General features: G+C 43.1%; 2 protein-coding genes across 2 annotated transcripts; one reads left to right on the forward strand and one right to left on the reverse strand.

Moving 5' to 3' along the window:
* The first annotated feature begins 457 nt into the window (after window positions 1–457).
* Window positions 458–23,738, forward strand: LOC311242823 (cyclic AMP-responsive element-binding protein 1-like). The gene is made up of 8 exons (XM_084331866.1): window positions 458–562; window positions 2,025–2,104; window positions 2,214–2,354; window positions 7,702–7,802; window positions 12,614–12,753; window positions 15,296–15,466; window positions 18,723–18,873; window positions 21,451–23,738. The coding sequence occupies exons 2-8, from the start codon at window positions 2,033–2,035 to the stop codon at window positions 21,593–21,595; spliced, it is 921 nt and encodes a 306-aa protein (XP_084187992.1). The 5' UTR covers window positions 458–562; window positions 2,025–2,032; the 3' UTR covers window positions 21,596–23,738.
* mettl21a (methyltransferase 21A, HSPA lysine) lies at window positions 22,296–27,937 on the reverse strand. Its single transcript, XM_084331878.1, has 3 exons — window positions 27,769–27,937; window positions 25,256–25,367; window positions 22,296–24,553 (listed from the first exon to the last, which is right to left on the reverse strand). The coding sequence occupies exons 1-3, from the start codon at window positions 27,913–27,915 to the stop codon at window positions 24,156–24,158; spliced, it is 657 nt and encodes a 218-aa protein (XP_084188004.1). The 5' UTR covers window positions 27,916–27,937; the 3' UTR covers window positions 22,296–24,155.
* Between the last annotated feature and the right edge of the window lie 61 nt (window positions 27,938–27,998).

The raw sequence follows: 27,998 nt of genomic DNA on the forward strand, positions 1-27,998 counted from the left end.
TTGAATCTGGCATTATCCATTTTGGTGATGCGAGTCTTGGCGATACATGCAAATATGTGCATATTTAATGGTGGAAGTGCCTCATTTGCATAGATAAACATAAAATTCAGAAAACTTGTAATATATTTTTTCTTAGTTTATAATATGTACATAACAAACTGGGAAAGTTTCATAGTGATATCTATTCAAGTATTATTTTTTCCTATTAGGGGGTGCTGTCCCCCCTTAACAATTGTGTGTATTGAGTTGTGCTGAACTGTACACATTCTGCAATCTGTCAGTTAAAGTTTTCAATCAATCAATCAATTCGTCTCTCGTGCACGTCCGCCATCGCTCGTTTCCCTCGGCGACGACCTCTTCGTGACGGCTCGTGCGTCTCCGCGCGCCCTCGGCTCCCCTCGGCTCCTCTGGTCGTCGTCTCCTCGCCTCCTCTCTCTCCCTCTCCGTGTTGTTGTGCTGCTCGGTGACGCGGGAGGTGCAGCCTGACGCGGTCTCTACGTGTCGGTCTGAATAAAACTGGAGCTCCGCAGACCCGGGAGTGACGAGGCGAGTGTGTGTGTCGGTAAGAGGATACGCGTCCGATGTTTGGGGAGAGAGAGAGATAGAGGAGGACTCGCCCGGAGAAGTTATTAAAGCAAAATAACGTGTACAAAGCTAAACAAAGAGATCATGGCGGCGGTGTTGCAGAGGCTCACAAAATGAGTCAGTCTCTGCGAGGCTGAGCCAGTGAGACTTCGAAATAAATATGGGAGTGGGCTTGCCCGGCTTGGGTCTCTTTTAATTTTTTTTTTTACTCAAAGCCCCTTATTATATCACCGCGCCACTAGCCGTGTGCAGGCAGTTGGCGTCACTTCTATCACTACTTGAAGCGTGAGCTGCTTAAACTTGGACAGGGAAAAGTGGCTTCCTCTGTTGCAGAACCAACTGGCAGCCATGCCCTGCGTGCAGACATCTCCCCCGCAGCGGAGCTATAGAGTGTTAGCACGGGGGCTAGCGTGGCTAATGGTAGCTAACTGGTAGCTGCCCAGCGCCTACTTTCATAATGAGAGCCAGGGCCGACGTTATAGCATATAATACATACAGTGTTAAAGGCTCTATATTAAGTACACAGTTCTGAATTTGCCAAGCCAACATTGACATTTAATTTCTTAAACGTTGCTAGTCCAAACTAGCTAAAGTAGCAAGTGGTTGCCCAAAGAAATGAGTGGCAAACTGAACGTAGACCAATCTCGGTCACTAACGTAGCATAGCATAACATATACAGCTATCGCCGATGCTAGCGTGGCTGGTTCCCGGCTACTCTGCTAGCCTGTGAGTCGGGAACCAGCAACTATTCCCCCCATGCTTGTTGCTGAAATTGAGCGGCAAGCACTTTCAAAACTCATAATTCTCGGCACATTTGCATATACCGCTTTCCTTTGCAACACACTTTGTGCCTTCGGTTATTAACCTTTTATTTAGCTAACCTTGTGTCGCCTGTGAATTATTTCAAGCATAAGGGGGAAATAAACAAACGTTTTTACAAAATGGGCCAAGTCTCGCTCATCAAAGCCACCACACCCTCTTCTATTCAAGTCCATGAACAAGCCACTTGTGTGACAACTGAAACAGCACATAGAGGCTTATTTGCCCAACTAGCAGGTTTGTCTAATACATCATCAAAATTACACCATTTACCAAATCAGAAATAATGTTCCATTGATTGATTGATTGATTCACGACTTTATTAACAGATTGCAGAATGAGAATACAGTACAGCTCAATACATACAATTGTTAAGGGGATGCAGACCAGAGAAAGACTTTCGTCTTATTTACATCAGGGTCTCCCATTTTCAATTCATCATAACATATATGACATACTTGACATACATGACAGACAGTACTGCTACATCTATACATTTATGACATACCAGATTTGCAAATACAGTACTGCTTTTTCTCTATTTGCTTAATTTCTATCACGTTAACTGGTATAAGTCCACCATTAAAACATATAGGCTCATTACTGGCTTTATGTTCTAGCTATCTAAATGACCATGGAGGCAGGTGCAGAAACAGAAACTGTCTCGGAGTCGGAGGCCCAACACATCACCCTGGCACAGGTACACACAATCTCATGCGTGTCGCATCTCACCATGTACACTAATGTGTATCTATAAACCATATAGCCTTATTCTGTCACTCTCTGATTGTGTGTTGTGCTGGTCGTAGGTGTCCATGGCTGCAAGTCATATGTCCTCCGGTACAGTCACCCTGGTTCAGCTGCCTAACGGCCAGACAGTCCAGGTTCACGGAGTGATCCAGGCCGCCCAGCCCTCCGTCATCCAGTCCCCACAGATCCAAACTGTACAGGTGCAGTCATTCTTGTGATTATGCAGTGAAAGGGATATTTCACTTCAGTAGGATACTTTTAAGTCAACCAATCTAAAAAAAAAAAAAAAAAAAAATCTGAAGTATAAACAAACTACTGCTATGCGGATTTAAATAAAACAACAGTTCTGAGTCACTGGCATGTGTTTGTTTTGGCATTTAATGTGTTCTTACTAGGGCTTGAGCAAGTTGGATAACTTGGATATCTTAATATAATAACTAGCCACCATATTGATATACGTTCATAATCAGCCATTACATGTAGCCATAATAAACATAAATCTTTTACTAGCCATAATTTCAACTAGCAATCATAACATTATAGATTTATGTTAAATGCTAATGACAGCATTACCTTGTGTCTGCTCCGGTCTGTGGACTGGATGCTTTCTGCTGAGATGCTGAAGTTTCCCTTTTCTTTCAGCTTAAAATCATCCCAAACATTTGACAATTTCTGGTGTCTCTTTGCTAATTTTATTGCTATTTTATCTATCTTCTTCCGTTTTGCGATCCGTGCCTGAAATCTCTTCACGTTCAGGTTCCGGCCTCTTTGGTGTTCCGCAGCAGAAGCGCGTTGTGCGACAGTAATTATCGTCTGTGTGAAACACGGTGCACTGTGGGTTAAATCAGGCCTCAATGCAAAATAATTTGCCTCAATGACTTTTTTGTAATCGAGTAACTTGAGTTGTAGTCTTTACATATTTATTACCTTTGAAAAATGAAATCAGATCTGGGAAATTTGTTTAAAGTTTTAGTGTGCTGTATCTTTGCATTGCATGAGGTGTTGAGGGAGTTGTCTTGTTGAAAGAAAGATTCTAACTGGCATTCTTTGAAAAGTTGATAGTTGGTCAAGTGAGAAATAGTTAAGTGAGAAATAGCTCCTTTACTGATCAATTGAAAATGGCAACATTACTGCATAAAAACAAGTACCGTTGACACCGAAAAGTATATTACACAGAATAATATTGCTATATAGTTTGTTTATACTTCAGAAGTATGGTATTTAAACTTGGTCCACAAAATGAATGGAAGTGAATGAGGAGCCTGAATGGTGGTGTTGACAACAGGGACAGCAGTGGCCGCTAGCTCACTTGTAGATGAAGATGAAGTGAAATATCCCTTTAAGAACAAGGTTTAATACGAATGAGGCCTTTCACGGAATGTGTAGAACGCCCATTTCCCCCCCATGTTGGAAGAGACAACAGTTGCTATATGCACAAAACAATGGTCGCCATGTGTTGACACATGAGAAATACACCAACAACATTTGTATAAATTGATGTCTTCTAAACAAGTGACAGTGGAACAGTAATACCATGCTTTTCTGGTGTTTTACCTACTCTACCTACCACTGTTCATTTTGGCAGATGATTTAGTCTTTTGACTAAAATGCAGTCTAGTTTTAGTCCAAATCTATAGATGTTTTAGTCTCATTTTAGTCAAATGCATTTTTGTCATCATTTTTGTCAAATCTTATTTCATGAAATGGTTACAGTAACCTCTCATCAAGCACACAGATGGTTTTGGTTGTTCTTCTGAAGAACTTGCACCTAGAGTCTAAACTGCATGCACACAGTGTGAGGGTAGGCCACTAGGACCTTGCAGTCACTATGGAAAGGTTGAATCAAGTTGGAATGAAGTGTACTGTAGAGCTGTGCACTAGAATAGTTTGTTGCTCGTAAAGTTCTCAAGACTCACATTTGCCCTCTCCCTCACGCTTCTTAAAGGAACACGCTGATATTATGGGAATTGTGCTTACCGTCTTCTCCAGAGAGAGACAAGAAGATAGATACCAATTTCCTCTCTGTGCATTCAGTAGAAAGCTAGCCGATGCAAGCTAGCCTAGCTTAGCACAAATGAATGGAAGCGGATATGGACCACTAACCTAGCTTAAAACTCCGGGAGAGGTGTTTTTGGCCAACAGCTAGGGTAGCTGGTCCATATCTGCTTCCATTCATTTGTGCTAAAATAGGCTTGTTTGCAGCTAGATAGCTTTCTACTGAAATTGTTCTCGATCTTCTTGTCTGACTCCAGAGAAGATATATTAAGCACATTTCCCATAATGTTGGCGTGTCCCTTTAAAAATGACTGTTGCCTGAATAAATTACAGCCTACTGAACCAAGATCAGTTTCACTGGTGGAATAATTTTTTGCTGTATTTACCACCGAGATCGCTTGCTATAAAGCAAATAGAAACACTCTGGGCAACGAGTGGGTTCTGTCAACATACCATACTCAATCTACCTAGATGTCTCATAATTTTCAATGTGTTCTATAGACTAAATACGTTGTTTGTGTTTAGGCGTGTCTCTGCAATACGCATTGCGGAGCTGGAGCTCCTCACACACACACACACACACACACACACACACACACACATACACACACACAGACACACACGCACAGCTTGGATGACAGCTCATTAGACCCATGGTTCAACCAATCATAAGCATGCAATGTATGGATGTGTAGATTTTGCAAAGGGAATGCATGCAGGTCATTGGATAAAATGTATATCAGCCAAATAATTTCTCCTTTCGTTAAGTTTTTATTTGTTAATGAAAATGGTAATACCTTTGATCGTAGTTTTTGTTACCAAATGGTCATTTTTATTTAGTTATTGTCTCATCTTCGTCCTGGAAAAAAAGGTCCTTGATAAAAAATTGTCATCATAGTTTTCATTGACAAAATTAACACTGCACAGACATTACACATTTTCTTTCAAACGTGGTTCCCGGGGGTTACAGGCAGCCATGTTGGAAGAGAAACAACTGCACAAACATTCTGTACAAGGCCTCTATTGTCAAGATCTTATCCACAAGAGAAAGTCAAATGTGAGATAGACATGTCTCATTATCCATCGTACCAGATTACATGCTGCGCAACTTATCCACATGGCTTGAAAGTTCTGCTAACAAACAAACTAGCAGACGACAATTGACCACCCAAATCAGCGAAAACACGAATTAGGAATGGTCTGCCCCAGTCTGCTCGTTAGCTATTAGTAGATATTTCAAACCGTGTGAGGCTAATTTATTTTGCAGCCTCAAAAAAGTTGCAAGGTCAAATTTATTGCGAAGTAACTACAATAATTATGATGTATGACGTTTGTTACCCCCCAGGGTGGGCGTGGTCTAGAATATGACGTTTGTTATCCCCAGGGTGGGCGTAGTCTAGAATATGACGTTTGTTATCACCAGGGTGGGCGTGGTCTAGAATATGATGTTTGTTATCACCAGGGTGGGCGTGGTCTAGAATATGACGTTTGTTATCACTCGGGTGGGCGTGGTCTAGAATATGACGTTTGTTATCACCAGGGTGGGCGTGGTCTAGAATATGTCGTTTGTTATCACTCGGGTGGGCGTGGTCTAAAATATGATGATGTTTATAATCCCCCAGGGTGGGCATGGTCTAGAATGTTTATTTTATCCCACATGGTGGGTGTGGTCTAGAATATGATGTTTATTTTATCCCTAGGGTGGCTGTGGTCTAGAATATTATGTTTATTTTATCCCCTAGGGTGGGTGTGTGGTCTAGAATATGATGTTTATTTTATCCCCTAGGGTGGGTGTGGTCTAGAATAGGGATGCCCCGATCGATCGGCCACCGATCGTTATCGGCCGATAATCAGTATAAATATGCGATCGGTGATCCGTGATAATGCTTTATTTTCGCCGATCGTCAAACCCGATCTCACTTGCTGAGTTCTGTCTCAGACACCGGGAGCTGCACACAGTGGTGCGGCGTCTGCTCATCCCTCCAGCCCCTCCCGCACGCATGTAAACACGGGTCTAGTAGTCTAGTGGGACGGGACACTGTTGTCTAGAATATGACGTTTTGTTTATCCCCCAGCGTGGGCATGGTTTAGAATATGATGTTTTGATTATCCCCCAGCGTGGGCATGGTTTAGAGAATATGATGTTTTGTTTATCCCCCAGCGTGGATTTAGAATATGATGTTTTGTTTATCCCCCAGCGTGGGCATGGTTTAGAATATGATGTTTTGTTTATCCCCCAGCGTGGGCATGGTTTAGAGAGAGTATCATGTTTTGTTTATCCCCCAGCGTGGGTTTAGAATATGACGTTGGTTACTTGTCAGGAGTGTCATCACTAGAGGGCTCACGTAAAGGGAAGAGGGAGGGAATGTGCTCATTTGGATCTAAATGCGGCCCCGGGCTTAACACTATCAGTGCCGGCCGTGTTTTCCTTTTTACCCCCTTGAATGCCATCATCCACTTCAATGTTAGCGTTAAAAACGCATAATCTATGTTTTAAATCATGGTTATGTGTCTAATCTGCCCGTCGCTTATCAATGACTTGTTTGCAGTCAACATTGTCGAAATGGATTGTTTTTTAATCGGTTCATATCCTTTTTATAGCATTTCGAAAAGCTATCGTTCTCTCGAAAATTTCCGGAAAATAGGAAAGATTCCCCCATAAACGGCATTTATTGGAATATTCTCGAATACACTAGACACGTTGTCATTTGTCGGCCTATTTATGAATCGTTTTCAAATAAACGCTAGATTATCGATACGATAGTATATGTGTACTTATGCACGCTAGAGAAGCGGGCTGAAAAATCTATTCTCTCATTTCCTCAACATCACACACACACATACACACACATGGCACATGCTGATATCTCAGTGAATACAGCTCTGATTATCCTAAAACTGGTAACATAGACTCCTTACCTTAGATCAGATGTTCTCCAAAAAGATTATTCCAATTCCTGATCGCCATTCCAAATATCGATCGTGTTTATTGATTGATTATTGGCTGCTGTAAATATATATTCCACGCTGCTTTCCAACTCGCGATCACTTCCATGTTCATCAGATCTCTCGCCAGCATAATGGAGCCAGTAGGCTCCCCCCACAGGGATCCAGCAGTATAATCGAATGACCTGCAGTTACACAGGGATAGACGATAGGGGGCGGTTTTTTCCCATCGGAGCTCCTGGAGGGGCTGCTGTACCAACGGGAGACACGGTTGATGAAATATGAATTCACTAATAAAAAAATAAAACGACAAATCGCATCGTCGGCACTCAACGGGGGGCATGATAAGACGACATAACACGTCGCTGGCATTCAAAGTGTTGAGTCACACTCAATTCTATCAGGTAACTATGTGAAAAGAGTGGGTGCTAATGACTGAGTGTCGGTTCTCATTAGAACTTGGCTAAGACGAGCTCGTCATGCCAGACGCCTCTCGGGATTTGAATGTCGGGAGAAAACCCCCTTCCTCAATCGACTGAATACAAAGGTCATCCTCCGTCATTAAATACTGAAACTGGTCTTCTAACGTGCGTTTCATCTCTCCAGATCTCAACGATTGCCGAGAGTGAGGACTCCCAGGAGTCCGTTGACAGTGTCATAGATTCTCAAAAGAGGCGGGAGATCTTGTCCAGACGCCCCTCATACAGGTACTGATGTGTTTCTACTTGTATCCAGAATGAGTGAAAGGGAAATCCCATCACAAGCTTTCATACTAACTCGACAGAGAGTTAGTATGAATAATAATAATAATAATAATAATAATAATAATAATAGATTTTATTTGTATAGCACCTTTCATACAAAAATTGCAGCTCAAAGTGCTTCACAATAGAAAAAAGACAGGCACAAAATAAGCACATAAAAGGGCAGACATATAAAATCAGTTTTTCACATTAGGATCTAACAATAGGCCACCTTGTTTATGGTTTTATTCAGTTTTTAAAATAGACAATAATAAAAAGAGTAAAATAGTGCAATAGTGCAGTGCAATAAAATAGTAGAATAGACAGTGGATCAGGATGTAGAGCAGTCGTCTGGTAATCTGGAGGTTCCTAGTTAGATTCCCGACCAGCACGTCGAAGTGTCCCTGAGCAAGACACTTGACCCCTAATTCCTCCCGATGTGCAAGTTGGCACGGTGCATGGTTGCCTCTGCGGCACGGTGGCACAGTGGTTAGCACTGCTGTGCTGCCTCACAGTCACAGCAAGAAGGTCCTGGGTTTGCATGTTCTCCTTGTGTTCGCGTGGGTTTCCTCCAGGTACTCTGGTTTCCTCCCACATCATAAAGAGATGCATGGTAGGCAGGGACTACAGATGAAAACTAGCTCATTAGCTAATTCTAGCACATTTACATTGATGTAGAAACTGAAGATGTTGATTCATCCCTAGGTAAAAAAAAAATAATAAATAACTTAAAACTGCCATCGGTGTGTGAATGTGTGCGTGAATGGGTAAAAATGTGAGGAACAAATTGTAAAGCGCTTTGGATAAAAGTGCTATATAAATGCAGCCATTTACCATTAGACAGTAAAATTATGCAAAGTGCAGTGCAATAAAATAGTCCTGAATAAAAGAGTAAAATAGGATGGACAGAGTAAAATAGTGCAATCTACAGTACAATCAGCAGCGGAATGTATTAAAAGGCTATGGTGAAGAGGTACGTTTTTAGCTTATTTTTGAAAATATTAAGAGATCTAGCTTCCCTAATGTCCATAGGTAGTGTATGAATGACCCACAATGATGAACGAAGGGAGACAAGGTGTTGAGTGGTAGCGGTGGGACGATACCAATTACTCAGTCACGATACGATATTGTGGCGATATTTGGCCCTTGATGATGATAATATCACAATACACAATATCTGCGATAATCCATCTATTGCAAGAAATTTCATCTACGAAACATTACGATATCTGTGTAACTGAAGACGAAAAAGTACCCATGAAAAAGGGGAAAAAATAATTATGTATTCACAGAATTGACATGAAAGCTTATCAGATTCTTTAGTGCATCACAAACTGGCCAATTGTACATGAAACAACACACACTGACCACAACTTGAATATTAATTATGTCCCCAATGGAAAACTTTGTTACCATCTGCAATAAAAAAAGATATCATGTTTTATATAGGGTACAGACTAGGCCTGCCACGATAACAAATTTTGCTGGGCGATTAATTGCCCCCGAAAATATCGCGATAAGCGATATTATTGCGACCGGTTAGAGAATTTTTTTTTGAGAAATGTATTTCCCAAAACTTTTATTTTGAAGCCCACCGCTCCGTCTTTTCCGGTGTTTTAGACTTTTATTTTGAAGCCCACCGACCGGACCGGAAGTATTGTTGTGATTATCCTAGCTTGCTGATGCTGCTGGTAGATCGACATGCTGCTGGTGGACTGGGGCCAGCTAACGTTAGCTTGCTGATGCTACTACTACTTCGACATGCTGCTAATGGGCTGGGGCCAGCTAACGTTAGCTTGCTGATGCTGCTGGTAGATCGACATGCTGCTAGTGGACTGGGGCCAGCTAACGTTAGCTTGCTGATGCTACTAGTAGATCGACATGAGCTAATGATAAAACAAATGTTGAGATTGTTGGTGAACAACTAACTTTAAGTTAGTTTTAACGTTGGCTACTAACGTTAAAACGCTAACGTTACACTACAAATAACGCTACTTGGTTAAAAGGAGCAACACTATTGAGAAATGTAGTTAAGCTATGTGGTGTTGCCCCACGGAGCTCCTGTGCTGTGCTCTCTGCTCTGTAGTAAAGCCAGCGGCCCGCCTCCCAACACGGACAGTGACTGACAAGGGGCACTGGTTCCGCCTCATTAAAACAAACACGCAAATAGCAATTAATCGCGCCCGTCAAAATCATTGCATTAATTTTAATTATCGCGGCAATTAATCGATTTATTGCTTATCGCGGCAGGCCTAGTACAGACTGTTTACTTTTACTCATAGTATATATTCAGATTGCATTTATTTCTTTAGCCTATATTTATTGTAACATATTATGACTGATCGGGCATACAGACCCTCATCTGCACCTTTGTTTATACTGTTTAAACACATTTTCTCATATTTTATATTCAGATAAAATTGTATTGCCTATATTTATGTATTTTGTGTATTACCCTGCCTATACCTGTGCTGCTATGACGGGTGACATTATGTTTGGCTCTCGAACTTAATGCAAAGGACTTTAAGGCCGTGTTCACACCTGAAAGTCCGCGGATAGTCCGGACTTTCTGGTGGACCAAATGTGAAAATGATACATTATTTGATTTTGGTCTGCGTTCACACTGCCCTTTTTGGTGTGGACCTAATTTGTAAACAAAGGACATGCAGTCGCCAAGTCGTTCATCTATTGGACTATAGCACTCACAAACGTAAAACAGTTGCCGACAGCGTAATGAGAGAGAGAGATACTGTCATTACCAACGCGGCGCAAGTCGAGTAGAGAGAGAGAGAGAGACTGTCCGCGCGCGGCGCGAGTCTAGAGAGGAGAGACTGTCCGCGAGCGGCGCAAGTCTGACTTCAGAGCCACACTGCAATGCACTGTGTAGGCTGCTTTGCTTCCTAGATTAGGTACTATAGTTCGATTGAAACGGACCGAGTCCCAGCTTTTCAAGAGGACCATGGTTCGGTTTGTGGTCCTCAAAATAGTTCGGTTTGTGTTCACACCTCTACAAACGAAACGGACTATTTATTTAGACTCACGCCACGCGCGGACAGTCTCTCTCTCTCTCTAGTCGACTCGCGCCGCTCGCGTAATGACAGTCTCTCCTTTCTAGACTCACGCCACGCACGGACAGTCTCTCTACTCTCTAGTCGACTCGCACCGCTCGCGTAATGACAGTCTCTCCTTTCTAGACTCGCGCCACGCGCGGACAGTCTCTCTCTCTCTCTACTCTCTAGTCGACTCGCGCCGCTCGCGTAATGACAGTCTCTCCTTTCTAGACTCACGCCACGCGCCGACAGTCTCTCTCTCTCTCTACTCTAGTCGACTCGCGCCGCTCGCGTAATGACAGTCTCTCCTTTCTAGACTCACGCCGCGCGTGGACAGTCTCTCTCTACTCTCTAGTCGACTTGCGCCGCACGCGTAATGACAGTCTCTCCTTTCTAGACTCGCGCCACGCGCGGACAGTCTCTCTCTCTACTCTCTAGTCGACTCGCGCCGCTCGCGTAATGACAGTCTCTCCTTTCTAGACTCACGCCGCGCGTGGACAAACAGTCTCTCTACTCTCTAGTCGACTTGCGCCGCTCGCGTAATGACAGTCTCTCTCTACTCTCTAGTCGACTCACGCCGCGCGTGGACAGTCTCTCTCTACTCTCTAGTCAACTTGCGCCGCACGCGTAATGACAGTCTCTCTCTCTCTCTCTACTCTCTAGTCGACTCACGCCGCGCGTGGACAGTCTCTCTCTACTCTCTAGTCGACTTGCGCCGCACGCGTAATGACAGTCTCTCTCTCTCTCTAGTCGACTCACGCCGCGCGTGGACAGTCTCTCTCTACTCTCTAGTCGACTTGCGCCGCACGCGTAATGACAGTCTCTCTCTCTCTCTCTCTCTCTCTCTACTCTCTAGTCGACTTGCGCCGCACGCGTAATGACAGTATCTCTCTCTCACTCTCTCGCTCTCAACTCAACTACAAATTAGGTCCGCACCAAAAAGGGCAGTGTGAACGCAGACCAAAATCAAACAATGTATCATTTTCACATTTGGTCCACCAGAAAGTCCAGACTATCCGCGGACTTTCAGGTGTGAACACGCCCTAAAAGTGAATATAAAGATGCGTCTTGGTGGCTTGGGCCGGCCGTCATACTAACTCAATTGGCAGAGTTAGCGGGTGGGAAGTCGAAGGGTGGTAGTCTGGTCGTTGTGAACAGCGGCTCCTACAGGTCGGTTGGGGCGCCTGCATAGCAAAGTCCGGAAAATGGCGGGGGCAGTGTGAGCCTCCTACACGTTACACCTCGCCAAATGAGAGTCCGCGCTGGCAGGTGAAAAGATGTGACAGGCTGCCTCCACATGTATCGGAGGGGACATGTGATGCAAGGCTTCTATTCTCCCTACAACCGGCCAGTGGGGGGCATATGCGAGCAACGATCAGGACAGGGGAGGGAGAATTGGCACAAGGTAAATTGGGATGGGGGGGGGGGATCACAGAAAAAGGAGGAGAAAAAGTAGTGATATTTAGACAAAAGCTTGAAACACTGAATTAAGACATAATGTAAATTCTACTTTTGAGTGGAAAAAAATTAAAACAATGTATAAGACTACATATGAAAATTAGACTTCAAATATATATTTTCATTGAATTTTGGCACTAAATATCTGCTATCGACAGCTTCCATCCAAGACTATCTGTATCCTATCTGCCTTTTTAAAACCTATATTGTCCCAAGTTTTTTAACCCTCGTTTTTGAACCCTAGCTTTGTCCATTTGTGCCTTGCAGGAAAATCCTGAACGACCTGTCGTCAGACGCACAGGTAGTCGCTCGCATCGAGGAGGAGAAGTCTGAGGACGACTGTGGCCCCGCCATCACCACAGTCACCATGCCCACTCCCATCTACCAGACCAGCACTGGCCAATACAGTAAGAACCTCCTCTCCTGTGTGTCCCCTACTCTGTCTCCCTCTTGGGGCTCATTCAAATCCGATCAGACAATGCAGGGAAAAGGGCAAGTTTCCTCTCAGTTGCGTTGTTCCCCAACGGTTGTTCGTGCACGCTGCGGTGGCCAACCGATCACAGCTGAAGACGAGGAATTGGGAAGTTGGTGTGTGTTGGGGCCACACACACCAACGCACCGCCCTGCTACATTGTCTGATTAGATCTGAATGAGTCCCTACAGTCCTAATAAAGAGAGGGGAAAACTATGGGGAGTGGTCTGCCCGCTCAAAAAAGTGGCCAAAAGTGTGTTGTGTATTCAGCCTTTACTCCTTGTGTTTAGCACACACCAATATGCTTAGACATAATCCTGATACAGTTGATTCTTAAGTCTAATTATTATGCAGACATGGTTGAATGGAAATGTCCTTAAGACATATTGAGACCTTTAAAGGAAGGTAATGCTGCAAAACACCTAATTGAAACTCATATGAGTTACTGTTTGGAAATGGCAACGCTGCAGGAATTGAAATTGGTTATGAGGGCGACTAGGAGCTGGCAGAGAGCCTTCTTCTAACTGTTTTCACTTAACCTCTTAACTCATTCAGCGCCAGGGGTAGGGTTGCACGGTATACCGGTATTAGTATAGTACCGCGGTACTAGAGTGTTTGAAATGATACTATACTGCGTTTGGGGAAAAACTGTACTTTTTTATTTATTTTATTTATTCATTTATGCATGCGAATGCCTTCCTATTGGAGCACAGCGCTGCTGTCAGTGGTGACGTTGCGCTAGTTTACCGGAAGCAACCTTCTGGAATGAAGAACAACAAACTCTAGTTGAGACGAGAGCTAGCATAGCTCGTCCAACGAATGTTGGCATCAATGACACAACTACAGTACTGATAGGAGCTACTGTAGCACGTAACGTTAGTTATCATAACCATCGGCAATCGCAGTGAGGATCTTTATTGATTAACGTTAACTAGCTAGCTTTAACTAGAATTATAGTTCGCTAGCTAGCTATATAAGCTAAGGTTAGCCGAGTTTACTCTAGCAACATGTGCTAGCTAGCTAACGTTAATCAATAAAGATCCTCACTGCAATTAGTTAGTTATCATAACCATCGGCAATTGCAGTGAGGATCTTTATTGATTAACGTTAGCTAGCTAGCACATTTTGCATAGAAGAAACTCGGCTAACGTTAGCTTATATAGCTATATAGGGTTGCGTGATGATAGCCGAACGTTTGCCCAGACTGTATCCCAATCAAAATCTACTTCCAAGTTTGGGATATCCTTCCTCCAAACCCAGTCTAGGGGAAGGACCTCATATGAGGGCGTAAGTAAGTGACGATAAAAGTCAGAGACGAATTTGTGAAATCTGTGGTGCTCAAGTGGAATATTTAATGGGACTCTGTGAGCTTTCAAAGCTGCTCTTAATTGTAGATAGAAAAAATTGATGCCACCATCCACTTCAATGTTAACGTTAATATCGCCTAATCTATGTTTTAAATTATGGCTATGTGTCTAATCTGCCAGTCGCTTATCAAAGACTATTTTCCAGTCAGTGCTGTCAAGGCAGATTGTTTTTTTATCGCTTCATTTCCGTTTTAGAGCATTTAGAAAAGCACCCGTTTTGAGATAAAAAAAACAGTTAATTCTGGACCATTCTTTTTTTTTCTTTTTTTTTACTTTCTTTTTTTTAGCGTTTATCGCTTTTCTGGTCAAGCATGACCGACAGATACAGGGTGAAACGGGATATAGAGCAGGGGAAGACATTCTGGCAAATGACGGCGGGTCCGGGAATCGAACTCGGAGTCCACCAGATCCGTGACGCAGCACGGTTTTCCCCGACGCAGAAATAGCGCCGAGATATGCGGTGAGCTACTGGAGCTCCCCCCATTCTGGACCATTCTATGAAAATCGTCTTTTACTGGAATATTCCACAACGTTGATATTCGTCTGCCTATTTATGAATCGTTTTCAAATAAACGCTAGATGATCAATATTATACGTGCACGCAAGCACATTCGGGCCGCGCACGGATAAATCTCGTGAGTGGCTTTCAACCACATATTAATAAACCCGAGATATCTCGTGTGTGGCAGTTAAAGTGTTAACTATTGACGCTCAGGCCTGTAATGCGTTTTTTTTATTTTGACCACCTGCCGAAGTCATTTGTGATCCTATCTAGCAATCCGGAATAATTATACTTCACCGTTTGGCTTATAGTGGGGAATATTTCAACTCCAAGACATCTAAAGTGTTCTACCATGGGTATATTTGCTGGGAGGATGGTAGCCTTCGCAGTCACATTAAGTGGAAGGAAGGCCGATTTTGGCCAGTTGATCTTAAATCCCGATAGATTGCCAAAATCATCTATTACTTTGAGAAGATGAGGTAGGGAGGTGGTAGGGTTTTGCATGAACAATATTACATTGTCCGCATATAAGCTAATGTGATGTGTGGTGTTGCTGTCCTTAACTTGTCATTCATCACCACTTGCCCATCTCCCTGTGCCTCCTGCAGTCGCCATCACGCAGGGCGGGGCCATCCAGCTGGCCAACAACGGCACAGACGGCCTGCAGACACTCACCATGACTAACGCCGGCGACCAGTCCGGTGCCACCATCCTGCAGTACGCTCAGACCAGCGACGGGCAGCAGATCCTGGTGCCTAGCAACCAGGTTGTCGTACAAGGTGCGGAGATTCACCTCAATGATGGCTACTTGTGTGTGTGTGTTTTAGTGTAAGGGTTAGGTTAATGTTACGATAGATTTGGGTTAATGATAGAGTAAGGGTTAGGGTAATGGTCATTGTAATTAATAGGGGTGGGAATCACCAGTTTCATCACGATACGATATCGTTTCTTTGGACAACGATACGATATTTGCCGATATCACTGCGATCGATATGAGACGATATTATGTGCCCATTTAGAGATAAGATAAGATATTCCTTTATTGATCCCCTTGGGGAAATTCAGGCATCATAGCAGCATGGGGGAAGGGGGGGGGGGGTACAGGTAGTAAAAACAACACAAGCAGTGTAAACAAATAGGTCAATATAATTTACTATCTAACTAACTGAAAATATATTCACATTATTCACAGTGTCACATAAGGTGCAGTATGCATAAGGTAGTGTTATAATTTACTATACTGAAATATACATTATTCACAGTATCACAGTATCCACTGAAATATACATTATTCACAGTATCCACATAAGGTGCAGTATGCCTACGGTAGTGTTATTGTCCTCCTTGGGTTCCTATTAGTCCTAGGTCAATGTCTGGCAGCAGTCGCTGCCCCCTGTTGTGGAGCCTGGAGGCCGCTAGTCGCTGCCCACTGTTGTGGAGCCTGATGGCCGCTGGTATGAAGGACTGTCCGAGGCGGTTAGTTGAGTGTCGGGGGGGGTATGAGTCTGTGGCTGAACGTGCTTCTCATCTTGACTAGCTCGTAGTAGAGGGGGTGGTAGGGGTTCTCCATGATGGCAGCCAGCTTCCTTCTCATCCCCCTCTCTGCCATCACCTCTAGTCTAGGTAGCTCGACTCCCACCACGGAGCTAGCCTTCCTCACCAGCTTGTTGAGCTTGTTGGTGTCCCTTGAGTTGATGTAGCCTCCCCAGCATGCCACAGCATAGAAGAGGATGCTGGCCACTACAGACTGGTAAAATGACTGCAGCAGTCTATTGCACACGTTGAAGGACACAATCAGTCACATTTAGATCAACAACAAAAAAAGGCTACGGTAATATCAATTGAAGTTTTTATTTTTGAGCTCTTCCAGACATTTAAATGAAAAACAATCTATTGTTTTTAATACAAATAGACCTCCTGTTCACTGTAAAGTGCCACATTTTATATATTGAGCTTTAAACTTTAAGTAAAATGTTTTGGAACTCACAACACGCAACCTAAAACACCTCCCTCTCCCAAACTGTTCCTACAATTGTTTTATGTTTCATGATGATCATGAATACATGTTTAAATATCAACATTATCTGTCCATCCTCAGTAAATAATATCAATATAATAATACTCCTGACTTCATCTGGTCTTTTCAAACGCACACACACAGAACGCCCCTCCCCCAGTCCCCACACACAGAATGCCCCCTCCTCCTTCCCCAGTCCCCCCTCCTGTTCTCTCACGGTTAGCTGCTTAGCTTAGTTAGCTTAAGCAGCTAACGTAACGTTAATTTAGGTCTGCCCACGTGACGTGGGCATAAAGGAATGGCGACGATGCAAAGCATGTTAGATAGGGATGCCCCCCGGACCCCGGTTTTAAACGGGAACCGGTACTATATTAGAAAATACCGGAGTATTTATAAGCTCCGACGTCCTCGGTACTGCTATCGATACTCTAGAGAAATTATTATTATTATTATTATTATTATTATTATTTAAAAGTTGCAAACGATCTATCCTCTCTCTGTCTCTGCACGAGAAGCGAGCCACAGCGAGTCATTATTACACACACTCCTCGCGAGTCGCTCGCTAGTAGTGCTACATACGGGTACTCCTTAATGAAAGTTCTCCGTGCTGAAGCGCGCTGCACACAGACACAGACAGCTCTGAGTCTGCATGCACCGTGACTTGTGATGGCGGATAGAGCGAAGCGTTCTAAAGAAAGTATGGATATACAACGCACGTTGCCACAAGTGCAACAAAACATTTGCCAGTAAGGGTGGCAATACGAGCAATTTATCAAAACATCTGTTGGCAAAACATGATATTAGTGTGCAGAAATGCGCGTATTCGACTGCCTTGCGCGCAGTGTTCCATCTGCATCCACGTCCACTGCCGCCGGTAAGCCAAGATACGGAGTTTCCTAGGCTAATAACGAATTATTACAAATAGGCTAATAAACAAAATAATTGTTTAGCTACAAATACTACAATCTAAACTTTTTATAGATCGTCAAGCTGAGGCGTCAGCCACCAATGTGTCCCAGGCCAGTGAGCCCAGGGCCACCACACATCTTCCCTCTACCTCCCTCCACCACCCAAAGTCCTTTCACCCTAGCAGCTAGAGGAAGGATGACAGAGGATAGGGTGAACGAGTGTCACAGTTCTGTTAGCCTTTTGCATTTGTTGTTTATTATAAAAAGTCTATAATTCAGAGTCAGACACATTTAAAACATTGTTGCTGCTGTTGCTGAAGAAATTATATTCATTTATTATATTTATTTATAAAGTTATATAAAAGAACATTGCTGCTGCTGTTGCTGAAGAAATTATATTTATTTATAATACTTATTTATAAAGTTGTATTTATAAATAATAAAGCAATGTTGATTCTGTTCTTAATTAATTGTCTTTTTTTCTTGCAAAAAAAGAACCAAAAAGAACCGATAAGAGTATCGATAAAGTACCGAACCGTTAAGCAGTATCGATAAGAGTAGTAGTATCGATAAAATCCTAACGATACCCATCCCTAATGTTAGATGCATTTGACCCGTTGCGGGGGAAAAACTGCACAGACTTATATCGGGTCGCAAAATAGGCGCTCTGTAGCCCTGCTCTGCTGTACAGAGCTACACAGCGTTTCAGACTACTGGGCGGATACGACTCGCCGGATTTTCAAAATAAGAGTATCGCAATATGAATCGATATTTTTACGTTGCATCGATCCTATTTGATTATTGATAAAAGATCGATATATCGATCTGGATCGATGTATTGTCCCACCCCTAGTAATTAAGGTAAAGGAGTAAGGGAATGAATGGAAGTCTATGGAATGTTCCCACAATGTATGAAAACATGGCTGTGTGTTTGTGTGTGTGTGTGTGTGAAATATCTATGCTTCTCTGCCACAAAATGTAGAAAATCCGTATTGATCTGATCCTAGCATCGTGCTTCTCTGCGAGAAGAGTAACTTCCCTGGGCGGTGGAGTTCAGGACCCTACCCGTTTCATAATCCCACTCCGCTCTTTGTCTCTTGTTTCTCACAGCCGCCTCCGGCAACGTTCAGGCGTATCAGATCCGCACGGCGCCCACCAGCACCATCCAGCCGGGGGTGGTCATGACCTCGTCCCCGTCCGCCCACCACGGAGGCACAGAGGAGGTCACACGCAAGAGGGAGGTTCGCCTCATGAAAAACCGGTACGTGGAGCTTAGAGGCGTTACAGAAAAACATTCCATGATTTAAATCTCACGTCCTTCTGTGTATTTCTAGTTGGCATATATCCAGTTGAAACTCATTAGTAAACTGCCCTGTATGAATGGAGAAAAAAAATGTGTGTCATGTCCGACGACCCATCCCTTACGGGATTATAAGGGAACACCAAAAACAATAATTGAATATAACATTCACTTCCCAAGGTTGGTAAGCTACACCATGCACACCATCAGAGGCCAAAATAAATACATCACATAATTATTTTCGTATGTTTATCCCAAGCTTTCTCTAAATATTCCGCAAGTGCAAATACCCTGTGATCAAAAATCCAGTTTAGTCTTTCTGCATCACTCAATCACATTAACATTAGATTTTTACACCTGTCAAATAACTTTTGATGCAACTCATAATATAATGGACAATAAAACATCAAATGAAAGTCATTCTCAATATCAATATTACAGTAAATACAGATCCAGATGTAATTGGAATGAGTACACTTATGGGAGCGAGACAAGAAGATGGATACCAATTTCTTCTCTGTACATTCAGTAGAAAGCTATCTGGCAGCAAGCTAGCCTTCTTCTTTCGTGTATCATCAGATGGCCAACTCCGTGTCCTGCAGCCATGCCCTTGTCTCTGGTCCTACGTCGAAAAGACCAGCTTCTGAGGGTGGGCTGTAGAGGGGGCAGCCGGTGATTATATGCTCTGCAGTCTGTTCAGGCTCGCCACATTCGCATGCCGCACTGTCCGTGAGGCCCCACTTCTTCATGGAAGACTTGAAGCGCCCGACTCCAGTGCGTAGACGGTTCAGCGAGGTCCATAAATGCCGTGGCAAATCGTCTCCTTTTACACCACCTCCTGGGTCCTGGATGTATCGCTGGATACGGGAGGGCCCAGCCGACTCCCATGATCGTTTCCAGGATGCTGCCAGCCAGGCATCTCTGGACAAGTCCTCAGATATAGACTGTAGCATTTCTTGTGCTGCCTTGTTGTAGGGATGGCGAGAGTTTAGCCTGCCTGGTGGTACCGGTGTTGTTGTGGCTTTGTGCAGGATGTGCCAGTCGTACTTCTGGGCTTTTCTTGCCAGGGTGAGGGTAGCCGCATCACGTCGGAGACTGGCTGGGGCGATTCCAGCTAGGGCTGGCAGGTAGGACACGGGTGGGTTTCAGGCAACCAGTTAATGTCCGGAGGGCGCTGTTGATGACAGTATCTACCTTGTTGATGTGGGGACTTCTGCTCCAGACAGGGGCGCAGTATTCTGCTACGGGCAGGACCAGGGCTTGCGTGGATATGCGCAGGGTCTGGGGGGAAGCTCCCCAAGTAGAACCCGCTAGGCGGCGGATGAGCGAGACCCTTGCTGTTGTTTTGGCCTTCACTTCATCTAGGTGTTGCTTGTAGGAGAGTGTCCGATCCAAGCGTACGCCGAGGTACTTGGGGGCTTGCTGGAACTCCAGGCGGTGGTTGCCCACATGCACATCCAGTTCCCTCCTTGCTTCCCGATTAAAGAGGTGGTAAGCTGCAGACACTGTTTTGCCCATGCTGAGCCCTTCCATGTTGGGCGTTGAAGCATGATGCTAGCCTAGCACAGCGCAAACGAATGGAAGTGGATACGGACCACTAAGCGCATTTCCCATAATGTTAGCGTGTTGGCAGCAGCCGTGGTAATTCCATCTCCAACAGCGTATCTTCAAGTCGCTGCAGTTAAAAAGCTCCTAGTTGTACCTCAGGATCCAGCTGTCTCAGCCCCTGCCTTGTGATGCCCCTCGAGTGTCCCGCAGGGGTTCCAAGTATTTACTTTGAAAGAATTAAGAGTTCAAAGCACAGGGTATTAAAAAGTATTAAATTCATTATTTTCACAAGCATTACATTCTTTGGGGGGGGCAGCCCAGCTGTCTGCAGATGAAATAAGATTAGAAATATGAAATGTTTTTTGTGGGGCTACCGGGAGCTTGGTGCATCTGGTGAAAGCTTGTATGGAACGCAACAATTTAAATTGGTGTGCAAATGGTGCAAGTGCAGCTACCAGTTCAGTGGCGCTATTGATTGATTTTTTTTATTGATTTTTATTTATCTCGAACCAACACATAACTATCACAACAAATTGATAAAAACAATATACATATATCTACATACACACATACATACAAACACATATATACGTATACACAAAAATAAACAAACACAAGAAGCAATGCTTATTTAGTCCTGCCCCTTCCTTACATCACACAATTTAAGAAAAGAAAGCAGTATTTGCAAGGAATAGAATGTCATAATCATAAGTAACAGTACTACTCTAGATTTTCCTTTCATGTATTTGTTTAAGAATGTTTGTTTATAACTGTTTTTAAATTTTGTAATATTTTTACTCATTTTTTATGTCCATTTAAAAAGAATTGTTGCTAGTATGGTTGTGAAATTGGTGTTAAATGTGGCTCCAAGTGGTATTAAAAAGGTCTGAAAAGGCAGATACCGGTACCCTAAAGCAGCTTGGAGTGGGACTCCGGTTCCATTTGGTAGCACAAGTAGCAATGATTTCCTGTCTCATGTGTCGCACACAGGGAGGCTGCCCGCGAGTGTCGCAGGAAGAAGAAGGAGTACGTCAAGTGTCTGGAGAACCGCGTGGCCGTGCTGGAGAACCAGAACAAAACCCTCATAGAGGAACTGAAAGCCCTCAAAGACTTGTACTGTCACAAATCAGAGTAGAGAGCTGCCCCTAGCGCCTGCCTGTCCCCCCTCCCCCCCATGTACAGAGACTCAAAACACAGAGCCGTGCATCCGGACGCCCCTTTTCTATCTCTGTTTTCTTTTTAAAAACCACCGCTAACAAGTCTGCAAAAAAAAGGACTTCCCAGGAATAGAGAAATAAAAGCACCCTCTTTCAGAAGAAGAAAAAAACTCAACTGAAAACTCTAGTCTATTTTCTCTCACTTTTATTGTGAAAAGACATAGCGACGTGCAGAAGATGTGGACTGATTCTCCTTTTGGAAGAGCGTCTGGTCATCCAGAGCGGTGTCCCCCACGTGGCGAGGTGGTTGGACTTGAGGACAGAGTTTCTATGCTTCCCTTCTACCACCGCCACGACAAGTACAGTATTCCAATCACCGACACGCTCGCCCAGCCCGCAAAACACTTATCGATGATGTCACCAGCGCTGGGAGAAACTCCCCCAACCCCGCCGTTAAGACCTATGGAATTTTATAAAAAATGTAAATGTCAACAAAAAAAAAGGAGAATTTGGCCTCCTCGATGCTGAGATGATTCAGAGGTCTTTTCATCGTTTTGAATGCAATTCGTAAACTGCGTTAATGCCTCTTGTTACTTTACTAACACTTTTGTCAATCTGTAGATCGACTGTCTTGGAACGCATTACCTTTTGCTTTGTGAGCTAGGTTTTGTCATGTCATTGTATTAGACTTTCTGCTTGAAAAGAAAACGCCATTCTGTTATTTCTATTTAATTTTTTTTTTATTTGTCAGCCTTGATAAAGAAAACGAGAACCGATGACAACACATCAAAAAAATATATCCTGTCAGCGATTTGGTCGGTGGTCGAAAATGGTTGTGTGTTAAATTAGCTTTAAAAAAATATATTATTTACAGGACACATGAAGGGTCAATTTGTAACCTGAACCCTGACGTTCTGTTGTGAGGACATGTGATGAGAAGACAACTTAGTTGGACATGTTCAACTCCTCCAGATGACATGGAGTGCAGCGGACCTCTAGTGAACTGTAGACACTATCCTCAACTATTTATCTGTAGGACACCCAACTCAAAGGTTTAAAGACCCCTAGCCCCCCTCCCCCCAGATGTATTTTAAACCCTTAAAACATTCTATATTTAATAACAATTTGTATAAATACGGTATATTTTTCCACCAGATTTTTCACTAAACTGCTGAAAATGGCTTATCCAGCATCACTACACCTTTCTTTACCCCCGTTGAGAACGCAAGGATCTATGCATATGCTGAATTGGCCAAAAGCACCCATTGGTATTTACCAGCTCTCCACCCCGGTGGAGTTTCTCGGGACACACACAGAGAAAATAAAGGTATGATGTCCGATTATCACAGCTCTTCATCACAAGAGAACGTTAGGAGTCGGGTTAAAAATCGGCGGAATGAATTCTCTCTGCCTTGCGTTCGTTTAATTCCTCCCGCCTTTCCTGTTGGACAAGAGGGCTACTCTGTTGATATGCTCTGGGTCTCCGTGGCATTAGGTGTCGTCTGGTTGGTCCTACCAGCCAGCAGCCATGATATCCCGCCTCGTTTCATCTGAATCTACGGGTATATCCACTCTCATGCAGCTGAAGGACAAATATGCCTTTGGCTGCTCTTATCATTAAGCCGATTCATGAAATGGTTTTTACTCTGAAAATAATGTGGTTAATACATAATGTATTACAAAATGTCCCAAGATGGTGTTTGTTTCCTTTACATTTGGCACAGACATGTTGCCACTTGTGTACGATTACAAACAAACAATCTCACTAGTAATGCACAGCTGTGAAATACCATGGGACTGAATGCTACTGGGAAGGTGTGTGTGGTGGGGAATTTAAATTGACATCTCGACTGCAGTACCATTAACCCAATGGATATACATTAGTCCTCTGTTGCGATTTGATAATTTAATGCCATGTTATTATTTTTGATATTATACAGCCATCTGTCATAGTACCCTTTTTTAAAAGATACGTTTTTGTTGCTGTTTTCATTTATTTTGTATTAATTGTATTTCTAAATGTCAGCATCACCTTGTATGAAAAGAGCAGAACATTATGTTAGAGCTATCTCTTCAAAATATTACATTTTTGGCAGCTGTTAATAAATGTGTTTCTGGTAATCTTCCATTTGTTTGTTTTCGAAAGATCTTGAAAACATTGTGGCATTTGTCTCCATGGATTCCTACATGTTTTGTATACAATTTCCATGCCCTATATTTATCAGTGTTCAATTGATACATTTTTATTGAATAGTTGAGTTGAATATCCCAGGCTATTTTGACCAGCTACAACAATCACTTTGTAATCAGGAACTATATAACCATATGGGTTATTATTTATCCAACATAACTACATATCTACCAACAGCTTGACATGCATCATTTGACCAGGTAAAAAAAACAAGACTATGAACCTTTTGGACATGTGTAACATTTTCCATAACTTTTCCAGCCCTGGAACACACCATTTCCAAATTCCATGACTTCCAGGTTTTCCATGCCCATAGGAAGAATCCCTGACTGTCTGTTCTTAAGTCCTCACAGATCCCTCCTAGATGTTAGCTTGACAGCTTTGTAGACATGGATATCCGTTTCGCTGTCATAGTGGACTTCCTCGACCAGGAAGCACTGCTTCAGCATGCCCAGGAAGTCTGTGTCTCGCTCGTAGCGGATCTTGCAGGCCAGCAACACCACTGTGGTGTCGGAGCACAGGTGCTCCATGGTCTGCAGTAACGGAGTAAACGTGTCCTCTAGGTAAACGATGTCGGCCCCCAGCACCACATCGAACCCCCCTGTCGGGTAGCGCTCCAGCCCCTCGCCCCAGGTCAGTTCGGACACGGTCACCGATCCTCGCCGGTGCGAAGGCACGTTGGCCTTCACGTTGGCCGCTAGGAACTCCAAGGCAGCTTCCCGGTCTGTGATGGTCACTTTTGAACCTAGTGAGACGGTTCGTACACTTGTTAGCAGATTCTCATGTCAGGGTGTTCTCAAAGGTGGCTTACCCTTCTAAGTGCATTACAAATCACTTGTCTGTCTGATTGATTGATTGATGTTAAATGTTAGACTAGATGCACCATCAACGTTAGGCTACATCAAGGAGAGATGAAGAAGACAACTTAACAATATCACATGAATGTGATAAACCCTTGTGTGGCGTTTCACATTTGTTACTTGCCCAGTATTTGCAGGTCTGATGGACCCACAACATTATTGGGATTTTTAAAACAATGAAGCCATAACAATTCATGTAAAAATACTATCAGATGTTAGCTTTATCTCAATTACAAGCAATCTAGACAGCATATGATTCATATTTGCCATGTACCTCTGCTAGATCACTTTATCAATAAAAGTGCTATTCGTTTTTTGTGAAACAAAAAATAATCCATTATAATCAAGACATATGAAGAAATAAATCATGTTTATCTTGAAAAATATAAATTAAACTAGGTGGAGGCAGACAGTGAAAAAGATAGTGAACCTTTGTATACGTTCTTCACAAAAGATTTGCCAACACCAAAGAGTCGGGTTAAAAACAAATAATTGTATAATTTCTCAATTAGTCAACATGGCTCCTGAACACCACACAAGGGATAAGACATGGACTCTTGCATCACCAATTAAAAAGGTGCTCTCACCTAGCAGGGCTGCCACTATGCCCACCAGTCCAGTGCCAGCGCCCAGCTCTATGGACACCTTCCCTTTCAGCTCCACGTGCCCCAGCTCCAGGTACATACACAACACGACTGCCTGGTAGCGACAGGGGTGAAGACAAAATGACATGCATGAACTAAGATTCAAGATATGCATTTGTCATATGCAGTTATTAAACAGACAGTTGCACCGTACAATGAAAATCTTACTTTGCTAGTCCACCCTTCACACATAATCACAAAATATAGACTAACTACAATTAAAATATTCAAATGTTTACTGCTAAAATAAAATGTAAAAGATAAATAGAGTAGAAAAATAAGGCACGAGTGACGGAGTAACGGGATGTCCGATATTACCGGCCTACCGATATTAATCGGCCGATATTGGCATTAAAATGTGATATCGGAAAATATCGGTATCTGTTTAAAAAAAATTAAAAATACATTTATTTAACCTTTATTTACCCAGGCAAGCAAGTAAGAACAAATTCTGATTTTATTTATTGTCAAAAGTATGCATAATGTTGTGTTAATTCCACGACAAGAGATATGTAATGTTAATTACCTGAAATTATTCTGTTTTTTGGGGGGGGAAACCCTGCATATATCGGTATCGGTTGATATCGATTGATATCGGTATCGGAAATTAAGAGTTGGACAATATCGGTATATCGGTAAAAAAGCCAATATCGAGCATCCCGTATTTGCACATTCAGTTCAGGCTGCGGTTACACTAGGGCCATTTTCGTTTTCGTTTCATTTCGCTTTTCAGAACGCTGCGTATTACTTATTATATAAGTAAGAGTTAAGTTTTAAGAGTTAAGTCATTTTGTCTCGTCTACTATATACATGTAGTACAATGCCAAAGCAGTAGGCGGCGATGTAGTTCAAACATGGTCATTTTCAACCAATCAAAGGTTGAACGACTCGACATCCTGCTCAAAATCTTTATACCTCGCATGAGCCATTTTAGCCACATAGCATTTATTTTTCAGCAAGAAATAAAGTGCAATAAACAAAAACGGATACATTCACTGTGTTCTGCCTCATTTGTTGATGATTTGTTGATGAAACAAAACTAACATCAACACAATTGACCACCAAGAGCGGAGTTTAGTCTTACAAAAATATTGCTGATTTTGTTAGCTTACGTGCTAACGTGATTGGGATATGCCAGTATAACAGTATAGCATTGTGGCTAGCAGCGAAGTAACGTTAATGCTAGCAGAATGAATGGATGTAAACGTTATTAACAGATTGCAGAATGGGTACAATACAATACGGCTCAATACAAACAATTGTTAAGGGAATGCAGACTGTTGTAGCTTGTTATATTAATCAGCGTCCCCAGAGCGATAGTTCAACTTGACTAACAGGGTCTGAAAGTAACGTTAGCTAGGTAGCTACGAATGCCAAACTGATGATATCAGACGTTGATATCAGGAGCTATCAGTAGCTAGATAACATTAGACAATGCCTCATGTATTAAACAAAAGTGAATAGATGACTGGGCCATTTTGTTTAAACAGTAACGTTAGCTCACGAACGACGCTAGCTAGCACGTGCGAAAACACCTTTTCAGCGTTCCCGCTAGGGAAACGCGTTTTCCTGCCAAAACTGCGTTTCTTTTTAACTTGGACATGCAAACGTAATCATTCAGCAACAGAACGTTGCTGTTTTAGCCCAGTGTAACCATGGCCTCAGTGTAGTGGTAGAAAGGATGTAAAGTGCACTATGCATTGATTGTTGCAATAAATAATAGTGGAGATCAGGGGCGTAGCTGGGGGGGGGGGGGGGGGGGGGGTAGCTTAGGATGATTCCAAGGACCCAGCACTTCTCCTTCTGCAACTTCCCTTGTCGCATGCCTGGTGCGTTTAGCAATCACTGCGCTCCCTATCGGTCCCTGTTGGTCATTACCTATAGGCCATTACAGGGTAGAATCCGCAGAGTGCGTCTCCTGTGTATTGTTGTAATGACCAACAGGGACCGATAGGGAGCGCAGTGATCGCTGGACGCACCAGCCATTTTGCCAAGGTTCGCTCTGTGAGTACACTCGTTTTATGAAAATGATTTAAAATGTTTATCAGCAACTCCATCGTGAAGCTGTGTTAGACCCATATTGTACGCTGGGTATCTTTGAAATTCAGATCCGATGTATTTTTGACACACTCCGACCCCCGCGATCACGCTTGGTTGTTTCTTTACTGGGTAATCGCGCCGTAAAAGTAAGTGACTGCGGTCACAAAAGCCCCAGGCTTGCAAACCGAAAAGTCACGAAAGGGGCTAATTCACTGGGGGCCTACAAATACATTCTTTCATGGGGCCCACAATCTACATCTACGCCCCTGGTGGAGATGACTAGGTATTATTCATACAGTAAAGATTGGAATGATTATCGCCTCAGAATAATGACAAGTAAATCGTTTAATCGTCAACAGATATCCTCTATGCTAATACAAGACCGAAGAAGAGAAGACTGCCCAATGTTTACTTACTGCGTCCCATACAACCGCTGCAACCCCGTGCTTTTTCCAATTCTGGGCGAGACTAATGTCGTGGTTCGCAAAATGAAACTGTGCCGATGAACTGTGTAATTTGGAGAGCACGGGCAAGGGGTTCTCCACATAGGGCACAAGTGCCATATTAGTCAAATGAGCTGGGGAAATATTATTTCATACCTTTGCTTGCGGCACAAGAACGTGCGGTTTGTCCCCGGAAATGTATG

This window comes from Notolepis coatsorum (assembly GCF_963971535.1).
Source record: "Notolepis coatsorum genome assembly, chromosome: 1".
Lineage (NCBI taxonomy): Eukaryota > Metazoa > Chordata > Actinopteri > Aulopiformes > Paralepididae > Notolepis > Notolepis coatsorum.

Coding starts and splice junctions, on each gene's coding strand:
- LOC311242823 (XM_084331866.1), top strand. CDS start 2,033: ATGACCATGGAGGCAGGTGCAGAAACAGAAACTGTCTCGGAGTCGGAG. Junction 2,105..2,213: donor AACACATCACCCTGGCACAG/GTACACACAATC, acceptor TGCTGGTCGTAG/GTGTCCATGGCTGCAAGTCA. Junction 2,355..7,701: donor CACAGATCCAAACTGTACAG/GTGCAGTCATTC, acceptor TCATCTCTCCAG/ATCTCAACGATTGCCGAGAG.
- mettl21a (XM_084331878.1), bottom strand. CDS start 27,915: ATGGCACTTGTGCCCTATGTGGAGAACCCCTTGCCCGTGCTCTCCAAA. Junction 25,368..27,768: donor CAGCGGTTGTATGGGACGCA/GTAAGTAAACAT, acceptor TGTCGCTACCAG/GCAGTCGTGTTGTGTATGTA. Junction 24,554..25,255: donor CATAGTGGCAGCCCTGCTAG/GTGAGAGCACCT, acceptor CCGTCTCACTAG/GTTCAAAAGTGACCATCACA.